At 40.1% G+C, this 22,331-nt stretch overlaps 1 protein-coding gene across 1 annotated transcript; it reads left to right on the forward strand.

The window, feature by feature from the left end:
• Window positions 1–924: 924 nt before the first annotated feature.
• LOC128353263 (hepatocyte growth factor-like) lies at window positions 925–21,459 on the forward strand. The gene is made up of 18 exons (XM_053313957.1): window positions 925–982; window positions 4,498–4,660; window positions 4,793–4,905; window positions 5,520–5,634; window positions 10,164–10,306; window positions 10,493–10,613; window positions 11,379–11,497; window positions 13,659–13,830; window positions 14,020–14,171; window positions 15,169–15,262; window positions 16,442–16,581; window positions 18,728–18,760; window positions 18,972–19,080; window positions 19,193–19,267; window positions 20,132–20,269; window positions 20,498–20,604; window positions 20,719–20,852; window positions 21,233–21,459. The coding sequence occupies exons 1-18, from the start codon at window positions 925–927 to the stop codon at window positions 21,407–21,409; spliced, it is 2,163 nt and encodes a 720-aa protein (XP_053169932.1). The 3' UTR covers window positions 21,410–21,459.
• The last annotated feature ends 872 nt before the right edge of the window (window positions 21,460–22,331 follow it).

A 22,331-nucleotide genomic window follows, 5' to 3' on the forward strand; every position in this document is an offset into this window, starting at 1 on the left:
ATGGATCTTGGTCCAGATGCTGTGCAGCCTTTTATCAGAAGGTCAAACGGTCCAGTGGAGTGGTCTATAGAAGGCTAAAAATACCAGCAAAGAAAAAAAATACCAACAAAAGAGATTTTTCACAACCTGGCAGCATAAAATGCGTTCTTATAAAAAGCTTATAGGTTATCTAGAGAGTAATTTTTTAATTAATTATTAATAAGCCAGTAATTACAATTTATAAACCTAGTTTATAAAAGGTGGTCTATTAGAAAGTCATGACCATGTGGAACCATCATGATTAAATTAGAAATGCCAGGTATATTAAAATACCAGTGTGCCACCCAAGCCAGCCTATTAAGCTGAAATACAGTATGCAATGAATCAAATCCCCAAACTCACACAAATAAGTGGAATACAGAGAAACCATACCATTACAGTTAATATATCACTGTTAATTTATTCTGTATGACTGGCTTGATTCATTAAAATCTTGCTTAAACTCACATAATTATGAAATAAGCTAAAATAGTTTTGATGACTGGTGAATTCTGGAGTAAAATAAGTGGATTTTTATTTGAATTCAACCTTTTTCACCATATATGCCTTATTTATGACTTATTTTGACTTTTAATATTTGGAAGGATGAAAAAAGCCGAATATGAACCGATTATGGTTTTATTTTGAAAATAATAGCCGGAAGTTGTAGAATTTATTCCAGAAGACTTGACAGAAGTGATGTTGGAGAGGAGTACACACTCAAGTAAAAGGGGGTTGAACCGAGGACGTGCGGTTTGTTGGAAAAGTGGCATCTGTGTGAGGAAGCAGCAGAGTCTTCTGCCGCTCATCAGCCACTCTGCACTTCATTTCAGCCACCAGCTCTGTCTCTCATTTCATTTTTAACGCACACCCATCGGATTCTAAACTGCTCCAAAGTTATTAACCATGAGGACAAACGTATGGATTTACCAAGCTCTGGTGTGTGTTGTGGTGTTGGATACAGGTAAGACATGAAGATCAGCTGTAGCTATGGGATTCATTTGTGTCATTTAAATGTAACTTTGTTTCTTTTTTTTCAGCATGTACAGTCAAGAAATTTAGAGTAAATAACGCTTTTAAAAAAATTTAAGAAAACTAGTCCGAAAAGTAAGCAAAATCCTATTACTTTCCCATTTCTCATATTTTCAATCACGATTTTGACACTCAGGACTTGACTGTAAGTGTTTGACAGGAACTATTGACGCTATGTTGTCTGTACACAATCATTATTTTTAATTATAGAGTATGGCGTTCAGTGGAATTGAATGGATTTAATCAAGCCTTGTCTTGCTGTTTATTATATGATGGATGCTTGTGGTAATTAGTCAGCTTCTGAAGAGAAAACACTCGAGGCTATTTCTATACAGAAGGACATGTCGGAGTCGTGAATGAAATATTTGAGCAGCTCATTAAACTGAATCTCCTCTTCAAGTCCTCCTAGAGTTCTCATTATTATAGTACACCAAGATGTATAGCTACTTTTTAAAACTGTTTCCTAAAATGTTTTGGAAATTAATATATTTTGAGCAATAATATTTGACATGTGAACGTTTCGTCCTACGGAATAAGGATGCGCACCGTGCCGTTTTTAGCCGCGTAAAGGTAGAAACCTGTGCCAAAGCGCTTGGTTTGAAGTAGCCTACATCTGCTGATGTTACTGCTCTGTCATAAAACTTTTTATACAGGTCATGGCCATTCAGTCTGAGTAATAGACACTCTCGCATCTGTTGGACTAACGCCAGCTACTGAGAGGATAATGTAATGCTGCAGTACAACCCAGGGTGCACACACGACCACCAGTCCCTAAAACGCATCCAAGCGAGTGCAGGTTATCTGGTGGTTACAGACACTGTCCCGGCTTACATCCGCCCCGCTGATAAAGCAGTGAATTCATAGTTACCACCTCCGGGGGTGCCGACCCTGACCTGTGACCGCCCTGAAGTTGGGGAAAGTTAAATGCGCGTCCGGACTGTGGTATTCGTGCGTTCGTCCCGGTAGAGAGATAGAAAAGGTGTGTGTGTGTGTGTGTGTGTGTGTGTGTGTGTGTGTGTGTGTGTGTGTGTGTGTGTGTGTGTGTGTGTGTGTGAGTGAGGGAGAGCAAGAGGAGTGGGGGTGGAGGGGTAACATCTGGCTGCTGAGCCCATGTTCCACATTTTGCGCTCTCTGAAGCAGATGTAATGTCTGCTTAATTCCCAGACAGAGGCACACCTTTAACCTGCTACTTTCCTGTTGTTCATATAATACAATTCCTTCCCTGCACTGCTTTAAATTTACACATTTTGTGATTATCAGTGACCTTTTGTTATCCAAAGAAGTTTGACTGGAGTACTTATCCAGCTGACACTTGCATGCTTTGCTCAAGGGCTTAAGTGTGACTTTCTGAGGAAGGTTAGAGTGTCATTCACTTGTACATTTTCCAAGCCAGAGTGGACACTCAGACCTGTTCCTCTAAGCTATTGCTGCCTCTTCTCATTAAATCTCATTGCTCTCACTCGCCCTTTGAGCACCTTTTATTGTAATCTTCAACTTCAGCAAATGTTTGGGATTTGGAGATAGCAGGAGTCTGACTGCAAGGAGAGGAAGAGACTAAGTGAAATCTAATTGAGCAGCCTGGCCAGACATCAGGGCTGGAACAACACTGTGATGAGTGCCAGATGTGGTCCAGTGGAGCCCAAACATTAATAACACGTCCTCCCCAAAAACCATTTTCAACCATGAGGAGCCTCTAAACGCTCCACAGTTTACAATATCCTAAGTACACACACAACGACTTGTGTCGGATCTTGGCACAAAAGCATGTAGCTGTAACTCAGTAGCATGAGATTTCCCTGTGTGATTTATATCACACTTGCCCCTAATTATAAACGGAAAACTATAGAAACTAAACACATAAGGTATATAAAGATGTTGCTGTAGCCCCCAGAAAATGCGTTTACAGTTTTGCTCCATTCCGCTGAAGGATGGGCTCTTTTCCAGTAGGTAAAAATGAATGATTTGCATCACAGAGGATTTGCTCTTAAAATATGTTTTTGTCCTGCTTTTGAACCCGTATGGATCTTGTATACATTATGCTACGTCTTTGCAATGATAGAATTCTCTTTTGATGTACTTCTTCCAACAAAATGGCTTTCAACAAAAGCCTATAAATACAAGTGTCCTTTTGCAACTTTGACAGTTTTCCAAATTGTCATCATATACTTTCTGTTTTTCTAGTGAGTGTCGTATGCCAATAGTAGAGAGACAGTGAATAAAACTTTATCAGTTAGTAGAAATGTTGAGTGACAGGAATTATGTCTGCATCTTGTTTTGTTCCCAAAAAGATCATTTGTGTTGCTCAACATGAAAAAAGAATACACAAAATGTCACTCTAGATGGTCAGCAGGAGTTCTAATGAGACTATCACAGCTGTTAAAGAGTCATGATTGTCAAATAGGTTTCTGGTAGAATCGTGGATTTCCACTAAATGTATCTATAATAACATAAACTGCAACATAACAAAAACAGCAGAGTAGTAAAAACTGCTAAAAAAATCTGCTTTGGCTTGTGAATGTAGTAAAATATGAGATATGCTTTCATGAGTTTTAAATCTCCAACTGGGACACCGCAGTGTATCAGCCCGTTGGATGGACATCATTCTGTTCTCTTGGCTTTCTTCACAGTCCAGTACCAACTCTGCGTTTCTCAGTCAGCTACCTCGGTTTGAAGCAGGGATGCTGGGGGGCAATTTAAGCTGAGCTTTGATCCTGGACACACTTCTTACTAGCTTTTCTGACACATAAACTTGTCTGCTATACCTCAGTTTGGCCAGCACAGCTGAGGCATGATCTAAAGGAAGGTGGTGGAGGTGCATAGCAGCCGAGTACTTGAAGGTTGCTTTCATTAACAGCTAGCCACCCAACAGTGTAATCATTTCATCTTTGCTCCACTTTCTACTTTCCAAGAGTGATCATGCTGTAAGACACCAGAAAGAAACTCAAGGAAAAACTCTCATTGATCTGTCAGCACTGAGACTTGAGGGCAGGTGCTACCAATATTTGACTTATGTTTGATGCACTCTTAATCTACATCACAATCTAAAACTATAACTTGAAAGGAGTTAAAGTCATTATTCTAAATCACATGCAGAGGAAAATAATGTTTCATATTCAAATGTCAAAGATAAATACAAGATATGATGCAAAACAGAGACATACAGTCACACAGTCTTCACAGAGCTGGCCACTGGCTCAGTGCCTTCTTTTCCAAGCACCTGCCAGGTCACATAACATATGTAGCATTTATGCACTATGGGATGAATGGTAGAGATGGGAACCATAGCCACTGACAATTGTATATATCATCAGACAACTCAAGACAGCTGTATGATTGCAGAGGTGGATGTAAAAACAACTGGGTATTGAGTGCAAACAGTGAAATTAATAAACAGACCGTGACAAATAATGGAGTTAAGTGTTCTCATGTGTCATCATGCTCTTGCAGGTTGCTGTAGAAGGGCTCACCAGTCATTACAAAAGTATGAGAAGACTGAGAACCACATGCTGGTTTGCACAGACTGTCCTCAGCCCTCTTTGGTACGAAGCAGCCGATCACAGGAACACTGCGCCCGCAAGTGCAAGAAGGTCAAGAAAAACTTCAACTGCAGGTTGATCATTTTTTTTCTGTTTCTCTAAAGTCTGGCACATGCTTTGTGAAGTGCCATTTTGTCTTTCTTGTATTTACATATTTTTGGTGCTTATCAGTTCATCTCTCAACTATTTCCCGTGTGTTTCTACAGAGCTTTCAACTTTCAAAGGCACAACAGGAAATGCCACTTGCTTCCTTTTGACCGCTTCACACACGGTGTACAGAAGCAGGCCAACACCAACTTTACTTTGTATGAAAAAAAAGGTAAGTGTCAGAGGTTGACATCATGTACGGGTGTTTTTCTCATGAGAACAGGTTTGTTAGTGATTGTGGGTTGTTGTTCTTAGTATGCTTGCGTTAGCGTTTTAAGGACTTTGGTTTCTCTGTTGACACAATAAAAACAGCTAACCCCACAACTCCCTGCTGTTTAATCACTTCAATGAGGAGCGAAGCATGCATAAACATGTAGCAAACTTGAGTGGAGTGTAAACAAAAAAATTCATTGTTTACAGTCAGAGTGCAAAAGCTTTCTCCAGCCACAAGCTGTGTAATCTAGCACTTTAGAATTTACTGCAAAATTTACAGAAACTCCCCCCGGTGACATTTAATGAACTTCAGATAGTTGTCTGTTTTGGGAATAACTCGCATAACTCGCAAACTGGTACATGCTAAAATGCTTGCTGTAAAAAAACTTTATTGACCATACATGGACAAAGCCAAAATATACTCCAGGTGTGTCAAAACAGCATACACAAATTAATTTTGATTGATTAAACACTCAATAAACCGGCAAAAAATAGAGTACACATGGACAACTTGTATTTTGAGAACATGAATGGATGTTTCAAATGCTTTTTCATGCCTTTGCCCTCACTCAGATTATATAAGGGAGTGTATCATCGGCACCAAGGACAACTACAGAGGGAGGAGGTCTTGGACAAAGTCAAACATAACTTGCCAAGCATGGTCTGATAATAACATCAATGAGCACACGTAAGTCCTCTCTGTTTTATCCACAAAAGTCATAACAAGACACACATCAATGGTATATTCACAATGACAATGCTAGCATTCTGATGGTAAGCAGGTGGAATCTATAAACACCATCTTACTCTCACTTCTTAGCGTGATAGCTTGGAGAAGAATGGGAATATCATTAGTTTTGCAAGTATTGGAAAGAACTGAAATTTTGACGATTCTGATGATACTAGATGACTTAAGTTAGATAGCCAAAGCTGTATATCTCATCCTGAGGGGGATATGAATGTGCGTACCAAAAATGTTGGCAATCTATCCCATAATTGTTGACACATCTCATTCAAAACCATAGATGGTAATGTCTTAGTGGTTGTTGCAGGAAAGTCAGGGAATTGGCAAACATGTTAGTATTCATCCTCTGAGAAACATCAGTGCAGTCCAATCCATGCAATAGTTGTCAAGATATTTAACTAGAAAGTAAAAATGTCAACCTGGCAGTAGTAGATGACCAAAGTCAGTAGAATTTTATTATCAGTGGATATCTATACAGAACTGTTGGTGAGTTGTTGAGATATTTCAGACCAAGAAGTAGCTGACCGACATTAGAGTAGTGGTTCCGAATACTCACTTGTCACCTAAGGGCACAGTGCCTTTGCTCGGCAGCGCTCCAGCAGGTCTTTCAGCAGGAGAAGGTTTTAATCATAATCAAGATTTGGACCAGCAGTCCAGTTCAAAGCCACCCTTTTGTAATCTTTAGGGTTCCATCACTTTCCTGGATGCTTCTTCTCTATTTATCTGTTCCTGATATTGAACAGGCCCCAAAGGCAGATTTATTGATATTCAGATCATCTCCTTGCGCCTTTGAGGTTAAGAGGAGGTAGAAGCTTGAAGACGGTTGAACATTTATCCAGAGTTCAGTCAGATTTCTTTCAACACATACAGGGATGTCCTCCCACATGAGGTTGTTTTTCTGCTGCACTGTAGGCCATCAGGTGTATCCCAAAGATGTTTTCTCTCAGCTTCAGTGAGGCAAGATCAGTAAATTTGCAAAGATGGTTCTGAGCCAGCATCTCATTAGTGGTGTTCATTAGTTACAAGATATTTAACAGCAGCGGGGAGGGGGGTTGAGACAGAGTAAGAAGAGTTTGAAGAAGTGCAGAGAGAAAAAGAGACAGAGGGGAGGTAGAATGAAGGAAAGAAAGCACAAAGATTTATAGACTGAAGTCATGCTCTGTCTGTTGTCCAGCTGAGCTCACAAAGCCACAGACATGCTTAGGGAATATACAAGTTCACTGATCCCCAAATTAAAATACATAGCAGTATTGGTCCTCTGCTCTCCTCGCTTTTCCTGTCCTTACATGCAGTTCTTCTAATCCTCCCTTGCTTTTCTACAAGCAGTTCCTCACATTAGGAATGCTTTGTCATTGTTTATTTGACACACAGTCCGAGTCCCCTTCCCAGATGGCAAATGTAACATTCAACAACATCGCCCCAGCTTGTCAGCAACTTTTAACTTTCAAGGGGTCAGGGGGAGCTTTACTTAAGGGAGATTTAGTGCCACTGAGGGGTTACCTAACATGGGACTGTCCCGCTGTGTGAGAATTACCACCATAATGAACCACGCACTGTTTGAGTTTCAGGTAACTATTATTTTCATGCTTGACCGATCACCGTGGGGCAGGGGTGATTTCTCAGGAGGTTCCCTTCCAGGAATGGGACTTCCACCTGTTGTCTATATTTAGTGTTTGAACCAGGTCTTTGAAAGAAATGTGTGTTGATGCCCAGCAGAGTGTGGGGAAAGGAACATTTCTGTGCATGTTTATAATAATAGACAACATGGCAGTCAATTATTTATCCTCATAGGGAATACACTTTTCAACTTGGAGGCCAGAGTACATGCTTAGCTCAAGAAACACGCCCCTGCAGCTTGGAGTTAATGTTGTTTGATTGAGGACACTTCAGCAGTGTTCTGACAGCAGATGCATACCTGCTTCCAAAAATTGTTATTCATTTCTTAAAGCAGTTATAGAAAATTGTTTGTGGTAGCTGGGTAATTTAAATAAGCTTCTACATTGGCACAGAGATAACAGCTGGCACAGCTGTTCAACTTGTATTATCTTGCTCACAGGTTTTCCACCACAAATGTGACTTTCTTGAATGATTTAAAGGCCAAAAGGCAAATGAAAACAACAATCAGCAAACAAAAGCCTCTTATCACTTCAGGTGTGGCCCATTAGGTTGAGACTAAGTCCACCTATGACTGGGCATGAAGAGGATTTTCTACAGGGGTTACAAGCAATATTTGTATATCAATTATGGATTACATGACTACTTGAATGTGAATAGGATTGTTTGTAGCGATGAACACACAGAGAAGTATTAGCTAACTCTACAGTCCCCTCAGCTCTGTGGAGTATTTTAGCACCTTTCAGCTCATTGTTTATTTTTACTTGTTTACTTTCACCGCTGTGATCAGCATCATTTCCAGCCACAGCTGGCTGCGTTTTTCAGCAGAAATTCTCTGTAAAATCATACACTTCTTATCTAATCATAAACAGCAATGTTAGCAACTTCATAATAAACTTAGTGGAGCATTTAGCAGATAAAGAGCCATGAGTAGTTTGTGGTTGGAGGAGTTGGTGGAGACCAAAATGGAGCTAAAAGTAGAATTGATATTGAACTTGCCAGGTGACCAGAAAACCAGACTTTTGTCTGTTAATGTTGCCCTGTATCTGCTTGGTGTGTTAACAAGTTTTGCCAACCTGAAAGATGACAATATGTTAGTGTTGTATTCACAGCTTGTCTCCGCTGCCCCCGAGTGGTCAAAAAAATCCATTATTGCAGGGTTAAGATCCATAAAATCCCTGCTTGCTTGCCATAATCTTTGAATACTTTAGTCTTTGGATGCTTTAGCACTGATGCATGACAACGTTTGTTCCATACTCACCAGGTGCATTTTGCTAGACATTTTGCAGCAGTTACTTCAGGTCTAGATTTCATCTTCAGTGATATCAAAATCTAGCCAATATGTTTAGCCGGCCCAGAGTGAAGCATGTGTGCAGAGTGTCTGCCTGCGCTCCGATGGGAACAGACTTTGGCAAGGAGATGAATAACTGGCTAACATCTGTTAGCGCAACATCATTATGGCTAACTTGCTCCCATGCTTCGGCCTTTTACAGACTCTCACCAGATGCAACCCGTTTTGTAAAGTGAGGACCCTTGTAATTCCATTCATAAATGAAGGATACTGTATTGTGACATAAATATATTGAGCTTGTGAGTTACACACAACAGATGTGAGTTTTGGCACTTGTCAGAGTGATGCTTTGGAAGGGAACAAGTTTGTTGTCTTTGTTACATGCACAAGTGAAATGTTGCTATTAGTCCTTACTCAAATATATTTGTCTGTAGGTAAGATTACAGTACACAGTCTGTTGCATTGAAGTGTTTCCTTTTCTTGCTCCTTTGCAGTCTCTCTCATTTTTTGCTAAATTAGATGCCTGAGCTTTCCTCTAGTTCTGGATTGAATAATGTTGAGCATTAGTGTAGAAGCCTTGCGTAAGCCCTAGGGCATGGAGGGGAGAGCACAGCAGACTCCCCCAAGAAAAGAGTCATTGCCTGGGGTACAGTGTTCAGACAAGCTGCTGAAGGGAGGGTGGACTCTGGTTCTTTTTCCTTGTCCTTTTTCTTTTCCAGCAAGTTTTTTTTTCTTCTTACATCATTAATTAAGAACCGTGCTCCTGCCTTTTTGCTCACTCCATTATGCTCACTTGTACTTTTTTAAGTCACTTAAATCAGGTACTTGTTTCTTTTAATCCTTCTTGCATGCCCAAACCTTTTCCTTCTGTCTTCCCTCTTTGTCTCCCTGGGTGGGAGGGGGAATGCGGTCAGCATGGATCAGAGGGTGCTGACATGCCAGCTTTTCATCATCCTGTCCTGACAGAAGACACATTTAACACACTGTCCATTCAGTACGGGGTCCTATGGACCAGCCAGGTTCTTTTTCTTACAGTCTTAAAGTCCCTTGTTCACACTGACGTGATGTAGCTGTTGACAGAGAGGGATTAGGTTTAAACGTGTTCAAAGGCTGCCAGCAAAAGACCTGCTTGGGCTGTTTCAAGTGGTTCGTAGCATTGTTCTGTGCTGCTGGTAGTTACTGTGCTGTGACAGAGTCTGGCTGCTTCACACATGAGGGAGTGGGGATATGGTAGGAATTGGTAAGGTGATCATGCAGAAGGTGCAGTCCTGGAGAGGCAAAACGTATTGATGACTTACTTTGCATAGGATTGCTATGTCTGATCATTCCAGGATTTAAAATGTAGTCTTGTCACACTGTAGGGACTGCCATTTCTCAGAATAAAGCTTAAATGTTAATGTAAATGCCTTTTGAATTTATTTGGCTTGTTACAGAGAGCACTAGCAGGCACGTATGGTACTGTATACACTACTGGAACAGCCAAGTGTGCAAGCACTCTCTGAAATTTGTTTAAACAGCTTATAGTATCAGTTAACACTTTCAATAATGTCTGTCTGCTCCCCTGTAGGTTTTATCCTGATAGGTACCCAACGCAAGACCTGAGGGAGAACTTCTGTCGGAATCCCAACAATGATCCTGGTGGTCCGTGGTGCTACACTACAGACCCCAACGTACGGGCTGAAGAGTGTGGCATACCACAGTGTTCAGAAGGTAAGCACAGGCAAACAACAGCACTAGACATTTAGATTCATGCAGAATGATTGATTGAAGATGTGAATGGGCATTTAATTAATGTTTATGTGGTTTATTTTTTTCTAAAAGTTATAAAGACAATTACCATACTATTCATTACTAGTGAAGAGAAGGTTTTGATAAATGTTGTAATTGTGTTGACAGAGGTTTGTATTACGTGTAACGGAGAGGATTACCGGGGCAAAGTAGACCATACAGAGAGCGGCAAGGATTGTCAGAGATGGGACTCAGCAAGGCCTCACAAACACCACTTCCAGCCCAAAAAGTAAGTCGCAAAGCTGATAATCACAGACTAATCTTTCTCACAGACAATACCAGCACACACCCATGATAGAGGCATAAATAAACTAGAAGAGTGCACTCAGTAGAATGTAGATCTTTGCCAGGTGTGTACAGTCAAGATTGCAGCGAAGATAACAAAAACAGGGATTTATTCATATGGTATCATACCTAAGTGTTGTGGATCATAACATATCGGGTATGGAATTCATCTGCAGATGTTACAGTTCATGATGAGACCGAACTTTTCTATGGATGTTAGTTTTTGAGCCAAAACAAAAGCCAAAATGTGGCCTGCAATAGACTAGGTAAGCCTTGTTTTTAGCTTAGCCAATTACTGAAAATGCCTTTGCAATGTCATAAAGTATATTGTAAGATGACAAGGACCTCTGAAAAGACAAAAGTCTAAGCTTTATGATAGGCTTGTGAGGAATCTTATCAATACTGCATTCACAACACAACCCATTTGCAAGGTGTTGGTACAAATGTATCTAACATGGCAATAAGGAATGATTGGTTGTCCTTAGCATAAATAAGATTTCAAACTGGAGCAGTTGATCATCTGGTTAAGGGGAGTGAGGTAGTAGGTAGTAGAGTAGCTGCAGACAGATACATACACAGTCACACATACACATGACCAAATGCATAATGATGCTAAATCAGAGGAGATAGACGTCACCTATTTTCATGACTTATCTCCCCAGTAATGTCTTTCTTTCTTCCCTGCATCCTCTCTCAATTCTCTACTCAGGTACAAAGACAAAGATTTAAAGGACAACTATTGTCGTAACCCAGATAATCGTCTGCGTCCCTGGTGCTACACCGTGGATCCCAAAACTCCATGGGAGTACTGCAACATCACTGTGTGTGGTAAGACTCTACTTGTTGTATATACTCAAAATGAATAATTAGACCAGACAAAATGATTGCGTTATTCCTATTTATGACTGCTAGTTTTCCCCTTAGCATATAATTCTCTTACTGTGTTATAAGAGTTTGTATGACACAGTTAAGTAGCCATTAAAAAGTGGACATAGGCTTGAGGATTTCAGGCTTGGTCTTTGGACAGACTGACTGCGGTTGGGTACTACAAACTAGTGGTTAGAGGATACCAGGTGGTTTGTTACATACATAATTTTATGAGTTTTGGGGTAGTTGTGGTGAGCTGTAATAAGGCCCTCTTGTCCCATGTGGAGTCTCATAAGACTTTTGTTTACCCAGCTTGATGTTTCATGTGGTGCTCGCCTTTAAATCCGTCTACCTCAACAAGGAAGAGTAAATGAGCTATTTGTAAAGGGGTGGGCATGACTTCAGAGAGCCAGGAGTGTTTTACTGAGACCACTCAAAGATGACATGGAGCTATAAAAAAGAAGATTAAAATAGAGGCTAATATACAGGGATTGTATGAACATCATGATATAAACTAAGAAGTGACTTATTAAATAAAAGGTGGAGTGGAGAAGAATTAGATCATTGAATGACTTGGTGAGTATGAAATAAACTACATCATTCATACTGTAGTCACTAGATTTCAACACCTATTGGAGATTTTGGACAGACATGATAGACATCATCTTCCACAATCATCAAAACACCAAATGATAGAGTATCTTTTGAAAGAGTTATGTTTCATCCCCTTAGCAGATGTTCAGAGAATTGTAGAATCTATGGCAAGGAACACTGAAGAATTTCTGGCAGCTTGTGGTGGCCTAACCCAATACTAAAATACTTGATGTTGTTTTTTCCTTTAATTTGATGCTTATCTGTTTATTAGTATAAATAGTAATTTCATTTTGTTATGCTAAATCATTTAGCAAGTGAAAATGCCAAACATCCATTGGCTCCAGCTTTATAAATATAAAGATTTGCTGCTTTTCTCTGTTTTATGTCACTGTCAAATGATTTCTTTTTTTTTTGCTTGTAGACTGAACAGGGAACAAGTGAACTTTAAATGCTACTGTTTCTAAAGATTTTTGAGCTGTATGTCTCGACTGAGTTGTAGCTGAAATAACGTTTGCCTTAATATGCAATATAAAAGACAGAGAGGAAATAACAAAGTGGCTGCCAAAACAAGGTTAAGCGATTGGAGAATTTGTTCATTTTTTTCTTTGCAGGCATATTGAAATATTCCCACATGTGTACACACAAACACACAGAGCATCTCTCTTTGTCTCTGTCAGACACACATACATACACACACACACACATGTACTTTACAGTACATGTTATGATTTACAGCAAGGGCGGATGATCTGCATTTGTCCAGATGTGTGTATCCCTCAATGCCTGCCCTCAGAAAGATAAAAACCACTGACCTGTAGTACACAGTGCACACAGACACTGGCATGCATTACATCAAGCCAAAGAATCCCTCTTTTCCTTCCCCTTTATGCCTCAAAACATTCCCTTTCCTCCTCCATCTTCTCCCATCTCATTTGTCAAAGGCTAAAGAAACAGAGACAGAAATCCGGAAGGGAGAAGTTGCTCCTCATGTACTGTTATCCCTGCACTGCTGAAAAGCAGAATTCCATCTGAAATTGTTTGGAATAGTTTCCTGTGGATAAAGTTGCCCTAGCCAGAGTGGATTACATGTGATATTTTGGTCCTGGTTGGGCCACAATAAACAATTTCACCAGAAAAATAATTTTGATGTGTAATTTAGAGTCAAATTTGTATTCATAAATATGACAAGGCCCCAAGTTTTTTATGGCAATGACCTGTACCATTGTGTGATGTCAGCAAGTTAAGTAACTTCTTCTTGTTGTGGATGTCCCTACATGCAAGAATGTGGGTCACCAGTGTTATGAATACACAGAAATTTTCCTATCGCAGATAAGAGGAGGGGGCCATGCTACTGTTTTTGATCATCTGTCTCTAGGTTAAACATGAAACATTCTTCTGGGGATTAATATCTCCCGCCTTCTCTCTCTCCCTCCTTCCTGCCTTGACTTTCTGCATCTCACTCTTCTCTCTCAAGCTTGCCTGCACTACCAATTTTAATTTCTATACTGTGTTGTTATTTCTCTGCCAGACTCAAACTCCAGTGAGGACGGAGATGTAAATGTAACAACATCATGTGTCCAGGGAAAGGGCACAGATTACCGAGGCACAATGAATGTCACTCCAGAGGGTGTGACATGTCAGCGCTGGGACTCCCAGTTCCCCCATAACCACTCCTTTCTTCCTAAGAACTTCAAATGCAAGTGAGTAATGCATGTTTCATTACTCCTGACAGCTTGGATTCAGTTCTCTCTGCTTTGTCAGGGAGGTAATCTGTTCACCTTGTGCCTTTGACTGTTGAAATGCCAAAAAGAAATGTGTTGAAAGTGAATCTTGAAATTGATAGCTTTGCTGCAAAAATACAGTCATCAGCACCATGATTTAAATTGTAGTTTTTGTGTGTGTTACAGAGACCTTAGAGAGAACTACTGCCGTAACCCTGATGGTGCAGATTACCCATGGTGCTTCACTACAGACCCTAATCAGAGGATAGCCAACTGCACGCACATCCCCAGGTGTGATGCTGAGGCCACACAAAAAATGGGTAAATTACTCTACAAGTTCAGTTTCACAGGAATACAGACACATTATGGGAAACACGCTCACTTGCTTGGCAAGTGTTAGATGAGAAGTTTGATGGCTCTGTCCAAACGTAACAAAATCCACAGTTTATTCCTAGAGTCCTCTCATCGCCATGAGCTTGTCAAGTGACCAGCATAGACTCTATGAAGTTACAGCACCCTGCCAAGACAATCTGGCACATAACCACCCGTTAAACCACATTTGTTTATACATTTCATTTTTTTCAGTAGATTTCCTGAGAAATTCAGAGCTAGCCACCTGCAGGCCCTAGCTAAATATTTACCATATAGACGTGAGTCATAATGTTCATCTCATCTCACTTGACAAGAAAGTTTAACATGTCTATTTCCCAAAATGTCTAAATATACTTTTAAGAATACCAGAGCATTTTCTAGATGCCAAACTTCAAAATGATGTTATGTCTTGAATAATATGATTGAAATATAAAACTGCAAACACTTCATAAGACATGTCATGTTTTTGCAAGTGGAATCACACAGACACTTTTTATATTGCTCCCGTAGGACTTGGCCACATGGCAGCATGCTGTCCAATGAATTCCATTTCATTGAAGAACAAAAATACCAGACTTTGGCAATAGCGTGCACTGTCATTTACCATGTTTCTCTGCTTTATATTTCAGAAGACCACACATGTCAAAAAGCAGCCAGTCAGATAGTGACTATTGGCCCTCTTCTGATTCTGTTTAAGAAAAGACAGATTTAAGATTTACATGTTTTATTATATTATGTAACCACCAGTTACACAGAGGCCCTTGACATTAAATCGAAACCACACAGAGAAGCGTACACCCAAATTAGATCCTTGTGTATGCACATGCATGATTGTATTTTTGTGAGTATGCCCACTCACTGATTGCATTTGGACTCAGGTGTTGGGCTCAGTAATTTTCTTGTACTCATGAACAACCAAAATATCTTCATCCTGTTCCTCCTCAGAGTGCTATGAAGCCAACGGAGAGACATACCGGGGCACTTTATCCATAACTCGCTCGGGGATTCCCTGTGCAGACTGGTCACATCACATAAACAGGTAACATATGAATCCTCATATAAACATGTTTTTTGTGCCTCCTGCTAACTCTTAGACAAGGTTAAGCTGTACTGAGAAACACTGGAAGTCTTTCCTAGAGAGGTTGACATTCTTTTCAGCTCCATTGATGAGTGTTTGTTGACAACTTAGCCCCCATTGCCTTGTGAAAATCCCTTTCATATGAATGAAGCTAAGTAGTGAAAACAAACAGCTAGAGGAAATCAGGGGTTCCTCAGGGGTCAATACAAGGCCCAATTATTATTCATCTAACTGACGAGAGGAAACCCTGGGGTGCTCTCCAAGTGACCCATCCTGACGGAAAGGTTGCCCACTCCAGGGCTGTTGCTTCATGCTGAAGTCAGGCTGTTGGAATTACTTAATTTACAGGAATTTTAAAAGCTAAAATGGCACAGACAGATGGACATGTTCCAGAGCCGACCCCTGACCCCAGGAAGTGCTTTCTGAGGAAAGTAGATCAAAGCCAATCAGCTCCCTCGCATAGACTGCAGCCAGTGAGTCTACCCTGCTCAAGGTTAAGGGTCAGCCCAGGAAAAACTGAGAGAGCTACAGCTTGTTTAACATTCTCTTGGGAAGTGAAATTATCTTCACCCCCTGACAAATTGTTGCCTTTCACTTAGCATGATTCTTGTGTGTGTATGTCCAAACTCCTAGTAACACCTAGTAATTGCTTTTCAGGGGTATTTTGGATATCTGAGAAGATTACATTTAATTCTTGCAGAGCCAAGTGGAACGCTGCAAAAGGACACACGATTAGATGTGAATTCCTACAAATCAGGAGCACAACCAAATCGTTCCATAGAGGATGTGGCTCCTGCTGGTCTGAGTCCTGCTGAATGCTTAGAGTGCATACTTTCATACTCCCAGGAGCACTCTTCACAAAACTCTGTGTTTCCTTCTACGGGCTCTCTGCAGCGAATGCAGAGGATTCATTGCATTATAGGAAAGCCAGAGTCAGACTTTCCAGGCATACCATGGTTACTTGCATTGTGTTTGTACTGTATGTGCGTGACAATGTGTGCCTGACTCCATGTATGCACATGCTTGTATGTTTTTAGAGTATGTATGAATCTCCATGAGACGTGGCCCAGTGTTAGTACTGATACACTGTGTGCAAAATAACAAATGGAATATGAGAATCTGTATTTGTGTGTTTTACAGTGGGGATTCTCACTCTACAGTATCCCATGTAGGGTTGGAGAAGAACTACTGCCGGAACCCAGACCGGGATAAGCATGGCCCTTGGTGTTACACCAATCCAAATAACCGCTTGGCTTGGGACTACTGCAAACTGAAGCCCTGTAAGCAGCATAAATAACCTTGTCTCTTCTAATGTCTGTCTCTGTAACAATTGATACATGAGTGCACTGTGAGACTGTGTACACTTGGTTTTAAAATGCATTTCAATGACTCATACATAAATAATGCGTCAGATTTGTTTCACATTGGCCAGCTAAAACAATAAAAATGCTTCTAGAACTAATATACATGTACAAGCTATTCTAGCTGTCCAGATTGGCAGAACAAAGTCATAGGGTTAGTGCGCTGTCACCAAAACAACCACCACTTACTGCATTGATGATGTACTTTGTCTGTTACATCCTTGTCAGGGGCACATCAAGCTGGATTAGTGTTTACACTACAAAAGACATGTGGTCAAATGCATCCCAGATCACCTTAGTAAGGGGTTTGAATGATCAGAATCACAATACATCTTGGTGGTCGTTTACACCTGTATTTAGCACTGTGCACGTGTGAGCTGATCTCCCAAGACACATTTTAAAACCAAGGGTAAACATGGTCTGTGTTATGTCAGCTATAAATATTAATAGACCCTTTGAGCACCATAGTAGAAGGGATGTGAATGATGCACATGTTGTACAGTGCAAGTATTTAGTAATCTTTTTAGCAGACCCTTAAAGACGCAGTTCAACATTTTGGGAAATATTTGCTGCCTTGCTAAAAATGGGATGAAAAGATCAATACTACTCTCATGTCTCTGTGCTAAAGCCAGCACACGATTAGCTAAAGTCAGCACACGATTAGCTTGCAGCTAAAGTCAGCATCTGATTAGCTTAGCCTAGCAACACCTGTGAACCCATAATGTATCATTTTATACTTTGGTTTTTGTAAGGCTTAAACAAAAGAGTTACAATATATTGATTGGTGGCCATGCTGGTTGGAGCTGTTTGTGATGTAGTCTTCATGCTAAGCTAACTAGCTACTGGCTCTACTGTATGTATTTACTGTACATATGAGTGTCAATTGGCTTTTTCCACAACGTTTCAAACTATTCTTTTAAGATGCATGGTCTTTCAGAACCAATAAGGAGGATAAAACAGACCATAGAGTTTAATCAAAAATTGTTGAGCTGTGAAAGGAATGTCCATCTATCTGTGATGTTACTGAGGATTTAGATCCCTGTTTGGATGCATTTGTGATAACACAGTGCCTCCTTTGCTGCCCACACTCTGTGCAGTGCACACGCAGAGGTGAAAGTAGGAATGTGAGGAATGTGAAGAAAATAATTTGTAAAGTGCTTGGAGCTCTGTGTTTTCACACCTGTGGGTACCTGGCTAATTGCTGTAGTCAGACACTGTCCAAACATCTGAAGGAAGCTGTTCACCACTTAAGTTCATAATTTAATCACCATGCTTTCACATGATTGCGGACAATGTATTCACCATGCAGTAAGGTCAGCAGAAGCATTTGAACAAACAACAACAAATGAAAAAGGTTTTGAAGAGAAACAAACAAGCTTGTCATGGCTTCTGCTCCCTCTGTTCTGATCTTAACATTCACAATATAGTCATTTATGTCTTGCCAAACAGAAGGTTATATAAGTATTTCAGACTGTCCAGCACCCCTGAAAGAGCATGAATTGGCATCTAGTATAGGAAACAGAGTGGTGGTATATGGCACATACAGTACAACAAAATAATACAAATGATTTAGTTTAGCATCTTCTTTGGCTGCCACTAAAATGTCATGTCTGTTTTTTTCATACAGCTAGTTGTTTATGTAATCTATTAGCCATGTCTTTGTCCAATTAGTACAGAATACACAATGTTCAAACACCAAACAGATGCAGGTTTCTGTTGCCATCCGTTTCATGCCATCACTTGAGAAAATACACATTCATGGAGCTGGATCTCATTTGGCTGGTTTCAATCTGGCTGCATTGAAGACGTTCTTTCGAATGGCCACACAATCATTTCCATAATGTAAAACAGGTCTTCCATGAAGTTTTGAGGTCTTAAGCAAATGTATTTGCTGCGGTTGCTATCTGCTATAGCCTCCAACAATGATGCAAATTGAGAGATACGTCTTTATATTTCAGTTTTCAGTGAGGTTCCATGCATTGTGTGTCTGTGTATGGTCAGTAGTCTGAATTATTCTAGCTGCTGGGCTTGTTCTTACAGATGTGATTTGCTTTATGTCTATCAGGTGAATCAGCTACAGTGGCTCCTCAACTAGACAGTAAGTGTAATTTTTGCTTATCTGGCTTTTACCGGTCTAGTCCTCCTCTAGTCTTTTTATCTCTGATCTTCCCTCGCTGATCCCTCGCTTTTTACTCATTACATCAAACCCCTCTGTTGTCATTTACTTGAAAAAGCAAATCATATTTTACAGTTGCTTTTTAAAGTTTTAATAAACATTTTTTCCTTTCCATTTTTATCTTCTTGTCTAGCTCGAACCAGACCCAAGATATCATGCTTTGTGCATATAAACACCAGAATTGTTGGAGGACATCAAGTTCAAGGTACAGATGGCAGCTGGGTTGTAAGCATCCAAAGAGAGTAAGTCATTTTACAACTGTGTATTTGGTTTTTACAGAATTTCCTTCATTGCAATTTCCTTTAATGCTTTTACATCCACTGTAATGGTTAAAAACATCTCACATTTTCTCAGGAAGGTTCATTTGTGTGGTGGCTCACTAATCAGAGAAGACTGGATTTTGACAGACCAACAGTGCTTCACATCCTGGTAATGCTCCACATTCTGATACTTATCCTCTATATTCTCTGTCTGATGACTAACCTTCACCAAATCCTTCTATATGTGCCTCCTATATGTGCTCTATCTCTTAAATATGTTTATTTTTTCTTGCTATCCCTCTTTTCTAATATTGTTTAAAGTGAAGATGCTGGCTGTATCCTGTTTACTTAGAGTTACTCACTCACGGACAGGCCTGACCTGAGATATGAAACAGAATTGTTGGGCCTGTTTAACATTCTGTCAGAGCCAATCCTACACATATAGTATCTCTACATCTGAAGTAGTGGCTTTTATGAAAATGTCCTTATCTCTCTAGTAATGTACAGTTCTTTACTATCAGCATTGTGTATCATGGAATGAGCGAGGGTTTTGCTTTGAGACATTGCTACTGTACTTGTCTTGCTTTTATGTCTTCACAATGTGCATGTTTGCTATGTGAAATGGGTTACTGCATATTTACATTGCTATTATTATGAGTTTGTAACATTTTTTGTAGAAATGAATGCAGAAATGTGCCATGGAATTTGATTTTTCATATTGCAATTTTTTAGGAAAGCTTTTGCAGATAATTCATCTCACCACATGCAATGTTGCAGTTCTTTTTGCATATGGAGTGTACAATAAATATCCTGCTATGGCTCGACAGTGCTTAAAATAAGAGCACTGCGGATCTCTAGAGTCCTTCAATCCCCCAACCCATTCAACGGAATCAAAGTGATTTTTTGCCAAGTGTGTAGCTAACATAAGTGTAATCACCAATCAGTTAAATAATTGATAAAGACGCTCTGCCTGCTCTAAAAGTAAAAAACTATATATATATATATATCTTACAATAGTCCTTGTGGTCATCAGTGTTCCAGATCTCAGGGATTACACTGTGCAGGTCGGTCTGCGCCACCTCAATGAGTCCTCAAACCATCCAAGACTACGCATCTCTCGTCTGATCTGTGGGCCAGAAGGATCCAACCTGGTTATGCTGAAACTAGCAGAGTAAGTATTCACCTGCTTAGTAGGTCTACAAGAGTTCTGATGTTAGCCAGTCATAAGGTGAACTACCTAATAATTTCTATCTTACTAACCACTATTAGTATTGGTGATACATTGTAGTTAATTTCTTGTTTTACCACATTGATTTTATGTTGCTTTTATTTGTGTATGTACAGTAGCCTATGTTTTTACTGTAACTATAATGTAGGACTATTTTTGTGTTTGTCCTAGTCCTGCCCCTGTGTCTGAGGGCGCCTCCACTATTCATCTTCCAGTAAAAGAGTGTCACATCACCGAAGGCACCAACTGCACCATGTATGGATGGGGGGAAACCAAAAGTACTGCCTTCTTTCACCCATACACCAACCCACTTCCCAATTGAACCATTATCACAACAAAAGGATTTGTGTAACATGAAATACTTACTGTTTTGTGTATCTTTCCCTGTACAGATACACAATATGATGAGACACTCAACGCTGTGACTATGCCAATGGTCAACAATGACATGTGCTCACAAATCAAAGGGGATGCTGGAGAAAGCAGGATATGTGCTGGCGGCAAGAGAGGAGAAGGTGTATGTGATGTAAGGGTCTCAAATGTATTCATCAATGTACTGCATGTGAAGGATAATTTTACTCAATGCACAACAATGTAGAGAACTAGTTTTTCTAATTTTCACTGCAACTTGTTCGAGTGACAGTGAGGTCTGTGGATTATCTTGAGTAACTGGGACTGTTGTTGTGGAAAGACATGCTAATGTTTTTTTCCGTAGTTTACTTTTTCGTTGAGTGGAAGCAGAAGTTTCAGTGGTGAATATCTCAAAATGTTTGGCAAATTGAGTTAAACAGGTTTTTTGTAATTTAGGTGACCTTTTAAGCATTCTTTCAGTATTAGACATTTGAGGTTTAGTCATAATTAACTTGCTCTCTCTCTGACATCATATTGTCTACCCTGTCCATGCAGAAAGACAACGGTGGCCCATTGGTTTGCCAAGAACATGAGCGCAAAGTCATCGTCGGTGTGAGCATCCAAAGAACAAAATGTGCCTCATCCCAGCCCGCGCTTTTTGTTAACGTTGCTTTCTACTCTGAGTGGATATACAAAGTGTTCAAACTTTACCCCAGTTTGGAGAGGAACTGATGGTGTGGTGTGAAAATCAACTCTATCCAGGACTGTACCACAGCCTGCAAGGGGAGGGTCGGCTTTGGGCCAGAAAATTCCAAGACCTCTCCAACATGGACCACAGGGGAGAAATGAGTTTCAGGAAAATAACCTAATGGAAAGTGGCCAGTTTTGGTTTTTTGTGGCTGAATTTGTCATTTTATGAAGAGGTCAGAGACTAGTGATTGGAGCAATCAAGACTGGATATACCAAATGGAATCTTACCCATTCTTTAATTTTTGCAAACGAAGACATCCAGGTTGTTAGCCTTAATACCCTTTTTACAGCCAAAGTCTTGGGCACATGGAAAGTGGACTTATTGCATTTGACATGTTCAGAATTTCTGAAGCCATGCAAACAAAGACAATGAGAATGACGCTTGTGACTCAGTATTGTCTCCTGGAATATACTTGAATATGGACAGAATCCAGTTCCCTGGTGGTTACCTCATGAGGTAGCCTCCTGTGACTGAGAATTCTTGTGTTTTTTTCATGTGTTGAGCTGGACTGCAAAACATATCTTTTTACCTCCAACGCAAGTGATGTGGATGGACACAAATGGTATTCCTTAATGTCAACAAATACACTAATCCGGCCATACATTTTGGGATATCTTACAAATATTACTTCAAATGTTATTCAGTCACTAAAAGAGTCCAACAAAGAAATATGGCAATACCAAAAAAGAAGAAAAGCAAAAGCATGTAAAGGTCATTATAAACTCATTATTAGGTAGTAAAGACTCTCAAAGTCCTTGTGAGAACATATCTTAAAATGCACATCTGTAAGTCTAGCAAAGTTTAAAAATTGGCTTTAGGTATACCAGTAGTTAAGTATGTAAGATACACCGTTGCTGCTTGAAAAGCGAACTGCAGTAGACTTGGCAAACCACGCAGTGCTAA

This window comes from Scomber japonicus, chromosome 23 (assembly GCF_027409825.1).
Source record: "Scomber japonicus isolate fScoJap1 chromosome 23, fScoJap1.pri, whole genome shotgun sequence".
In the NCBI taxonomy this organism is placed as follows: domain Eukaryota; kingdom Metazoa; phylum Chordata; class Actinopteri; order Scombriformes; family Scombridae; genus Scomber; species Scomber japonicus.